The 10692-nt window shown below is 38.8% G+C and overlaps 1 protein-coding gene across 4 annotated transcripts in view; it reads right to left on the bottom strand.

The window, feature by feature from the left end:
• Positions 1 to 828: 828 nt before the first annotated feature.
• The window catches only part of LOC129868218 (gamma-aminobutyric acid receptor subunit gamma-2), a 78166-nt gene continuing 68302 nt past the window's right edge, over positions 829 to 10692 (bottom strand). The window contains exons 9-10 of one of the 4 annotated variants that reach the window (XM_055941998.1): positions 9076 to 9099; positions 829 to 5491 (exon numbers count right to left, since the gene is read on the bottom strand). In XM_055941998.1, the coding sequence (XP_055797973.1) occupies positions 5210 to 5491; positions 9076 to 9099 (306 nt within the window). In that variant the 3' untranslated portion in view covers positions 829 to 5209. The remainder of the gene's footprint in view (positions 5492 to 9075; positions 9100 to 10692) is intronic. The other 3 variants (XM_055941999.1, XM_055942000.1, XM_055942002.1) reach the window with 3 other exon arrangements.

Genomic DNA, 10692 nt, shown 5'->3' with positions numbered 1-10692 from the left:
GTGGAGACGGGGCTTACAAACAGACAAGTTCTCAGGCATTCATTTTATGAAGGGCGGGTCTCCTTGTAGTTCCAGTTTTTCCTCAGAAGTGCTTGCACCTCTGTGGATGAAAGGCTACTTTTGATCATGGGTTGTGTAATAACCAGGGTGATTCGCTGCCATCTCTGCCCCAGCAGCTGCCACTCAACCCAGGGGATGAGGAGATGCCAAGTAAGAATCTGCCTGCGCCAGCCAGCCCAGCACGCTGCTGCCCTGAAACACATCAAACACTGGGCTACTGCCGATGTTCCCATCACATCACTGCACAGTCAACCACACCTCAACTCGCCAATCAAAAACTGCTTCACATGCCTCCAAATATGCTGTCATCTGTTGTTTCATCTGTTTTTTGTCAAGGCACCAAGTGCTTTATCGTAGCTCAATACAGATTTTAATCTGTTCTCGCGGGTGATTATCATGATGGACTTCAGGTATTATATGGTCTATAACCCTCAAACTCAACTCTGGACCTCTAAACCAGTTCCACTGTATTTTTTTTCATTGTTCCCCTCTAATCAGAGACTGATTTAGACCTGGGACACCAGGTGTGTGCAATTAATTATCATGTAGAACAGAAAACCAGCAGGCTCCCGACCTCATAGGTTGAATACCCCTGGTCTATACAGCGTGAGAAACCAGCATCAAATGTTCCAGTGTCATGTTTTCATGCATGGTCGCATTTGTTTGTGTTATACCATGCCATTGCTAGAATAAGAGCAATGTATATTAAATATATGTATTGTAATGCTATGTACATAACGTGTTGATTTGACAAACAAGACACATTGATAAATGCAATCATTTTATTATAAAATTCCACAGCTGTGTGCAATTCCCTTATGAAAAGGATATTTTCAGTACATTTAGTGTATTATGCAGACCCCAAGAATAATTCATCAATGTCCTCAAGAAATATACAGAGATGGCAAACAACTAACATATCAACAGAATTTATAATATATTTATTTTGTTTTTGGAACCCAGGTACCCAATACAGCAATGATGGTGTGGTATATATAATTGTTTTTCCCAGTCTGACAAAATATATAACAATATAAATCATTTACATGTGATCTTCACATGGGTCTTATTTATAGTTTGCCCAAAATAAAAGAACTCTGCCTTCCGTGATGGTTGAATGCTCAGTCTTCATCTAACATAAATGTGATGGTCAATAGATGGAGGCCAAATTAAGCTGAGTAATACCACATTACTTAAATGTCAAATATATTCATCTTTGTGATTGACCTATATATCTTATGCAAATACTGTATATTTTATGATATCTTTGCAAGTACCAGCAGACTTCCAAAACCTTCAACAGTTTATACAACTGTATGTACCATACTGTAAACTAGCACAAGAAAATAAAGAAATCACAAAAATACAATATAATGTTTTTTTGTGGTTATAGTAAAGTAACATTTAAATAGTTGATAGAAATAATCAGATTTTGTATGCCATCCCCATTCAATAACATGACCTCTCAAGCTCGAATGACTGGTTGGTCGTTGGGTATTTATAAACCAAATAGAATTCTTCCACTCTGGCTTGATACCTCAGTAACTACTTCCTCAGTTTAAAACATCTCTACATTATGACTGCACTCAGTCCTTCATACAAACAAACAGAACGCGATGCCTTATGCTAACTCATTCTCTTTTCATAGGTGAAACTGGAATTTATGAAAGTGTGCTGAAAGAAGGAGACATTTAGATAAAGCTAACTCATGGTTTAGTACTTGTGCCTTGATATTTGTTCATATGCAATAGACCATGAGAAAATGTGAAAGATATGCAAATAAAAGTCACATTTTTGTCATATTTTCATGCTGTATGTGTTAATAGTAAATTATATAAAAATGGTGTTAACTATATTTTCTCTATGAACACAAAACGTGATTCTCTCATTCACACATTATTTCCAAAAATACCAGTGCAGCAAAACAGTTCATTTCAATTTAGAGATCATTGGATACTATGGGTTTCTGAAAGGATATATCACATTTGTGTCAAAGTTTGGCACTTGGTTGTTCTTCCATAACCTTCCATTCCTTTACACTTTAAAATAAGTAAACACTACACATTAAAGGCCCAGTGCAGTCTAAAACGGGTTTTTTCAGATACATTTCCAGACTATGAGGATGGAATAATACTGTGAAATTGAGAAAATTATGATAATGCCCTTTTAGTGTCAGAGCTGTTTGAAAAGACCACCTGAAATGTCAGGTTTGGCCTGCCTGGTGACATCAGGTAGCCTAGCAGTTAAGAGCGTTGTGGCAGCAACCAAAAGCTTGCTGATTCGAATCCCTGAGCTGACTAAGTGAAAAATCTGTCGATGTGCCCTTGAGCAAGGCAACTAACCCTAAATGCTCCTGTAAGTTGCTCTGGATAAGAGCGTCTCCTAAATTACTCAAATGTAAATAAGAGAGTTCCAAACCTCTTCGCCATTCACAGATAGTTTTCAGACCACTCCCAGAAGGTCCAAGCAAAATTCTTGCTTGAGAAATTGCTCGTCGCTAAGAAGCTATTTTTGTTAATTTTTGAAAAAACAATCACAGTAAGGTACTTAATTGTTACCCAGAAAAAGGCTGCATTGGACCTTTAAGTAAACTATCAAGTGGCCCAAAAAATAAATTCCTTTCTTTTCAAGAAGTGCAAAAAACAACATACATGCTTAAGACACACCCGGGTACTGAGTGATAGCTTCGCAACAGGTACAATATATGGGACCACTAGTGAATGAAAGCACTTCAGTTTCCACTTCATTCAACTAACTATGGGTAGTACAGTTAATACCGAAACTCTGAAGATCACTCTGGAGTAGCACATCTGTTCAGTACCTCAGGAAGTAGCTAACATCACAGTAAAATGTCTGAAAATATATTTTCAATTGAGGCTGGTTAATAAGTAACTTTGCCACCTACTTTTTTAGCCATAACATTCAATGAACAGACTATAACTGGTCTTTAAAGCCTATGCAGATCACAACATGGAAAATAATACAACTACAACACAATAAATTAATTTCTACATAGAACGAAAGTGTGTCTCGTTGTTGACAAATGACATTCTCCATCTCTGTTTTGTTAAGGGCCATCTAAATAGGGAAATACAATTTCCTTGAAAAATACCCCACAATATCCCACAGGTTCAAGCATATTGTAATGATATAAATGAAAGGGGTTAAATGAAGGAAAGACAACAAACCAATAAGTGCCCCATTCAAAAATGTAAGGGTTTGTTAAGTGTTGGTTTCCTTTTGTGATCTACTATGTACATAATATCATGTGACTTACAATATGCATAATGACTTATTTATTTTGATTCAAGCACTGCTCTTTAACATCCTCTGGCTACCTAAGGTACTCGTTTGGAAACGGTTGGCTATGATTTGGGTATATGAATATCCCTCAAGTTGCATTGTAAGACCTCTGTACCGCATGATGTGAAGCACATTAGTACTCAAAGCAGTTTGAGTACTTATGTTGACATTCACAATGTGCTACACTATACAGTACATGAGTAATGTTGTACTGACACATTAATGATTTAATGATGCATTATAAACACTGGAAAAAACAACAACAAAACAAACCAAAATGAATTCCTGAACTTCTCCCAGATCTTTCAATACGTTTTCAGTGTCAGATCATTGTAATTTCCACAGTGTGTCTCTTCAAAGAGAGTAAGGCTTATGCATCTGGTCTGGTCACAAGCAGATGCTTTCTTCTCCACGGAGCTGTCAAGTTCAGCAATATTCCTCCAGTTAAACTGTTCGTTTTTGCCTTAAGTCCCCCTAAACCACCCATTGAGACAGATGGATCTGTTTTAATGCAGTGACTAAGCAATGCTGTTCAGTCTTATGGCAAATGGGAGTGTGTTTTCTGTCACTGAGTTTGGGCATTTTGATGGGTGTAGGCATTCAGAACTACTGCCGCTTCCAGTGTAGACACTCAACGTGCCAGCCGAATGAAGTAAAACACTGCTTGCTGTGTTTGTGTAATACTCACGTCCTCCAAGTGGTTGTCGGGGAGGAAAAGGAGCAGAATTTTTTGGGGATGTTTTTGATGCCTATTTCTTATCTACACACTTCCAATAGGAGCCAGCACAGCCACACCTGTGTCAAATGAAGAAGATTGCCAGAAATAGCAAAGTGTTTGAAAAGGAAGATTAGGTCCTCAGAACACTACAAGTTGATAAAAGTTGATATAAGGTTTTGCCTGTAAGGTCTGTACTGATCCTGTCTTAATACATATTGGTGGAGATGAACATGAACTTAGAAGTCAACATCTGAAAGTATTTGTCTCATTTTCGACTTTTCCTCAAAAAAAAATTATAATTAGCTGTGTTCTTTTTTTTGCATCCATAGCCAACAATAGAATACCTTAAAACGTGTTGAATTTTGGCCTGAAAGGTGCATGCAATAAATGTAAACCACTACATAATAACATATATACACAGTGTCTGTACAGTCGACCATAAACAGTCTTTTTTAGCGCTCTGACCACACATGAAAATAAATAATGTTCAACAATGCTAAAGTAATGTTTAACACTGCTAAAGTAATGTTTAACACTGCTAAAGTAATGTTTAACAGTTAGCTAAAAGAAACATATCAAAGTAAAATGTAAAATCATACTTACTGTTCAACCTATATAACTATTAAAGTGCTTTTTGTATTTTGGATGGATGAATATAGCAATAAATAATAACATGGGAAAATAAGCTGACGTCATATCTGACATTTGTCTTCTGTAGCGCATGCGTAACTTGTTAATACAAAAAAACAGGAAACTGCCCTTTCACTGTGATCTAATATGCTGACTAAGGGCAGATACAAATAAAACATTGAAGCGGCCCTGATATTGAATAACTTCTACATAAACCAATACCTGACCAAGGGGAATCTGGGAAACGTAGTCATGCAGAATCACTATGGTGAGCTTAGGTTCTTGCTTACACAAAGCACAGTCGTAGTTCCACTATCAGACTCCAGATCCCTGCATGCCTATTGGGTTTGCTACAACTTTTGCTTTAAAAAATATGAATGATCAAACCACGAAATAAAAGAGCAACAAAAATAAAAGGAAAACATTTCAGTGGGTCCCTTCTTAAAAATGGTCTTGTTGGAGCAGAACGTATATTCGAAGTCTGGCTACACGCTGGATCTAGAGATAGAGATAGGAGATCCAGTAAACCAGGTTAAAGAGACCGAAAGCGGTGGGGAAACCGATGCGAGCGTACGAGTCTATCTTGGCGACACGGATGTGCAACCGCCCATGCCGCCAGGCCCCGGAGCGGCAGTCCTCGAAACAGCAGAAGAAGCTGGTGCAGTCCTTGCCGTCCAGGCACTCGTAGCCATACTCCTCATCCCGCTCCTGCATGTGGGTGGCGTTGTTCATCTGGATGGCGGTGGCTGAGCGTGGGCGTATGTCCACCGTAGGGGTCTGCTTTTAACAGAGAGAGAACAGTTAGCAACTAGAGTCTAAGAGGTGAAACATGGGGGACCTAATTTAGTCTCTATCTTAGTACACAAAATATAATTTGCAACTTCACTTGGAAATTGAATATTTTTAAGCATTCAGTAAAACACAAATAAGCCATCAGTGGTACCTGTATTTAATTAGAGTGGCTTAAAGCTGACAATGGACTATTCCCTTTGGAACACACAATGCAAATTACACCTATGGGTAAAGCCAAAAGTACAAAGTATCTGGCTTCTGTAGGATACATTGTGTAGTTGGGCTTTATTTAGTTGAAAGATGATGCTAGTGCTGGGCAACCAATTTTAAGCTCTGTTTTGCACGTCATGGGAAAATACGAGGAGTATCGTGGTTATTTATCATTAGTCCCAAACCTAAACACAGTCCCTTTTTGCATAATGATTCACTCAAATTACATAATTCTTGTTCTGTATGTGGATGCCATTGTGTGGATTTCAGAGGGGGAACATTTGAATTTATTCTAAATGGATTATGATGTAAGCTGTACGATAAGAAAGACTGTTAAGCAGGGACTCACTGTTCCTCCATTTCCTATCCCTAAATGGGTTAAATCAACCTCCTTTAAAGCCTGCTCACCACTTGAGGGCACAGCCTTTCATTTCTGACAATTCTTAAAATAGTTCTTTGCTCCATCAGTCAAAGGAGGCACAATTAGCATTTTCATGGGCTTTTATCTCAAAATGGCAAGCCACCTTTGCACATATGTCTTCTCTCGTGATTAACTATAAGACTGAATTTTTGCTGACCCAGCATAATATTTTGTGTATGATTCATTTAGAAATATAATGACGCAGTTACATACAGTATTCAAATAAACTGAATGGAATCGCTACTAACTGAACAGAGGCCAAAGCCTTTAGCCTCTAACACCTACCCTCTAACCCCTAACCTATAGTCCCTAACCTCTAGCCCTAGCCTCTAGGTCCTATCCCGTAGCCTCTAATTTCTAACCCCAAACCTCTAACCCCTAGCCTCTAATCCCTATCCTCTAACCCCTAGTCCCTAGCCTCTAACCCCAAGCCCCTAACCTCTAGGCCCTATCCCATAGCCTCTAACCCCTAGTCCCTAACCTCTAATCTCTAGCCCCTAACCTCTAACCCCTAGCCTCTAACCCCTATCCCCTAATCTCTAACCCCTAACACATAGGCACTAACACCTAACCTCTAGGTCCTATCCTGTAGCCTTTAGCCTCTTGGAAGTTTTTTGCCTTTTTTTTGTAGCTAATGGATGTCATGCCAGTGCTATGTATAGGTAATCATACTGCTTTCCTAATGTCCTCATCAAATGAATCATATGTGTGTCAAGTACCATCAAATGTCATAAGCATTGGAGTTAAATTGTTTAACGGCATGTGTCATCATAAAAGATCACTGATTTGGCTGTAGCTCCTTCTCTGCAGCTCAAATTTGCCCAGCACTAGAATACAAGGATGCTTGTAGTTCCTTTGAAAACGATGCATAACCACATGTAAAGATTGGTTGGTTCCACATTATACTCTGATTGATTGACAAGCAGGGGATTTGCAGTTAGGTCGAAAATATACAGGTTAATACAACCTAATAATTCCATGTGGAGCGTTTGAAAATAAACACATTAATTGGACCAGTTCTGTGGCTGATTCTACAGGAATAGCATTGAAAATGTCACCAATGGTCGAGAAATTAAGTAATAAAGTGGCTGCAGATAATTTTTTATAATTTTTTAAAGAATATAATGACAGTAAAACAGGTATGCTGTGTTTGGTGAGTAGTTAGCTAAAATGAGAAACGTTTTGTACTGCTAACATTTGCTTCCAGTCACTTTTGCTCGTAAATTCTGTAGAATCAGCAATGGCGCTGGTCCAATGAATTTGTTAATTTTCCAACGCTTCCGCATGGAATTATTACATTGTTTTAACCTTTTATCATCAAGCTAGATTTGCACCAGGAAGCAGCATCAGGTCATGTGACTTGGTTCTCAAAGGGGGGGTTGCACGGGGGAAGGAAGCGTGTCGTGGAAGCTAGCTCAAGCAGAAGAGCAAACCCAGATCCTGCAGTGTGGCCGGGGTTTGCAAACAAAAGTGGCATAACCAGCTTTAACCGGATGAAGTAGACAACCTCTCAAAATGAATAATTGACGGAAACACTTAGGGCTCTATTCAATCCGCACCGTGGAAGTTCAGCTTTACAGGTTGAATATAGGCCTTCGTCTCCTACTCTGGATCCCTACCACTATAATCAAAGCTTAGTGTCAGCTATAGTTCATTTTTGTCCATTATTTAAAATAGCTATAAAAATGGCCTCTCTTTAAATGGCTGGTTCAAATGTTTACCATAATTACAGTATCCTCTGACTAATAGTATTTAAATTCAGTCAAATTACCCCATTAAGATATGTTACACTTCCATATAATAGATTCAGAGTGATTCCGTTTTTTAAAGCACACCATCATCTTTACTTGAGCGTTAAATCTACAGGTAACTGCCAAAATAAAGGAAACACCAACATAAAGCATCTTAAGAGGGAATTGGGCCACCACGAGCCAGAACAGCTTCAATGTATCTTACCATACATTCTACAAGCGTCTGGAACTCTATTGGAGGGATTCACATCATTCTTCCACGAGAAATTCCATTATTTGGTGTTTTGTTGATGGTGGTGGAACACGCTGTCAGAGGCGCCGCTCCTGAATCTCCCATAAGTTCAAAAGGGGTTGAGATCTGGTGACTGAGATGGCCATGGCATTGGCTTTACATCGTTTTCATGCTCATCAAACCATTCAGTGACCTCTCGTGCCCTGTGGATGGGCATTGTCATCCTATGAGGGCATGGCCATGGTAGCAGCATTGCCCAGTATTTTATACATGACCCTAAGCATGATGGGATGCTAATTGCTTAATTAACTCAGAAACCACACTTGTGTGGAAGCACTTGCTTTCAATATACTTTGTAAGCCTCACTTGAGTGTTTCCATTATTTTGGCAGTTACCTGTAGCTCTTCAGTAGCACCCTGTGCAACTGTGAGTGTTTTAGAGATTACTGGGGCTAAATCTACTCTGCTGCGTGTGGAGCCATTAAAATGATCACTACTAATTAGGCTTAACACAGTGTAGGGGTTGTCTATTTCAGTCTGTTAAGGCTCTGCTGATTCTATAGGAAGCGTCAGGTTAAAAGCCCCACAAACACACGGGTAGCTTAGCTTGACAGGGGAAATAGAGCTGGGACTGCTTTACTGTTAAAATTGCACAGTGTAAAAAATTAAATAAAAAGTCAGAACGAAACCATTTTGTACCATCTTTTTACTAGCTGTGGACGTGTGTGGGCTGGTTATATGAGAGAGCAGAATGTTGTCATTACACAAGTACGTCTGGCTACCTCTGCACAGTGAGCGCTTTGTTTGGTGGTATTGCGGAAGACATTCTGAGGTGAAGGTAAAGAAAGGGTCTCTAAGACAGACATGTAGCAGTGAGGTACACTAGCTGGGTACAGAGACAGGCAAAATGCAGCAGACACATGCAGTCAATAGATGAAACTCAGACACAGGCAATATACCTTTGAGGAAAAGAGCCGGAGGAGCTTTTGTCCCAACAGGAAACAAAGAATATGTGGAATTAAAAGAGAACAACACAAAAAATAACAAATGTAAAAAGACAAACAGAGAGAACGTCTAAAGAAAATAACACCGTAGAAGTAGGAAGGGAACAACATATTGTCGAGACACACATACAGGAGGAAGACGCCGAACTGGATACATCAAATTGTGGACCAGGTTGATCCCCAGTCAATTCTACAAACTAGACATCAACGATTTAGGGACGATATTGATCCTAGTTGGGCTCAAAGCTGACCCATTACAACAAGACAAGACAATGGCATTTTTAAGCCCAGTTAAAGGCATTTTTATCTGAAAAAAACATTGAACATGGATTTGTAGTACTTTATACTCTCAAACTACTGTATCTTCAAAAATGCTTTTTTACTGATTTTATTTCCTGTTAGTCCTGTTATCAGTTAAAGTATGCATACATTTAACTGATTGATTATAAATACACTGTTGTTGCCTGTACCATTACTGTACCATCATAACATTGAAATAGGATATCATTATTTACTTATTTACATGTTAATTTTCAGAAAATGGTTAGATTCTTACACCTAAAACCCATGAGAAATGAAGATGGTTAGACCCTTACACCCAAAACCTATGAGAAATGAAAATGGTTAGAGGATTACACCCAAAACCTATGAGAAATGAAAATGGTTAGAGGATTACACCCAAAACCTATGAGAAATGAAAATGGTTAGAGGATTACACCCAAAACCTATGAGAAATGAAAATGGTTAGAGGATTACACCCAAAACCTATGAGAAATGAAAATGGTTAGACCCTTACACCCAAAACCTATGAGAAATGAAAATGGTTAGACCCTTACACCCAAAACCTATGAGAAATGAAAATGGTTAGACCATTACACCCAAAACCTATGCAACATTTAAATGGTTAGACCCAAAACCTATGAGCCATGAAAATGGTTAGACCCTTACACCCAAAACCTATGAGACATGAAAATAGTTACACCCAAAACCTATGAGACATGAAAATGGTTAGACCATTACACCCAAAACCTATGAGCCATGAAAATGGTTAGACCCTTACACCCAAAACCTATGAGACATGAAAATGGTTACACCCAAAACCTATGAGACATGAAAATGGTTAGACCATTACACCCAAAACCTATGAGACATGAAAATGGTTAGACTCTTACACTGAATCCTATGAGACATGAAAATGGTTAGACCATTACACCCAAAACCTATGAGCCATGAACATGGTTAGACCCTTACACCCAAAACCTATGAGACATGAAAATGGTTAGACTCTTACACTGAATCCTATGAGACATGAAAATGGTTAGACCCTTACACCCAAACCTATGAGACATGAAAATATGTTATTTCCTCGATTTCCTTTATTATTCATGAAGATCAAAAGGATGAAAGGCTTCTGCATCACAACTTGGCAGACCATGTGAAGAACCTCATTTAGAACCTCCCCTTAGAGATAGCAAACTGGCATTACACCTTCAGATCATCTAAACTCATTCACCCAGCACACATTTATATCCAAAAGCAAATCTTACTTACAGAGAAGCTGAATCTGGAGCA

This window comes from Salvelinus fontinalis, chromosome 13 (genome assembly GCF_029448725.1).
Source record: "Salvelinus fontinalis isolate EN_2023a chromosome 13, ASM2944872v1, whole genome shotgun sequence".
NCBI classification, from domain to species: Eukaryota; Metazoa; Chordata; class Actinopteri; order Salmoniformes; family Salmonidae; genus Salvelinus; species Salvelinus fontinalis.
Note: the sequence above shows the minus strand (reverse complement) of the source record. Positions and strands in the feature narration are given on the sequence as shown.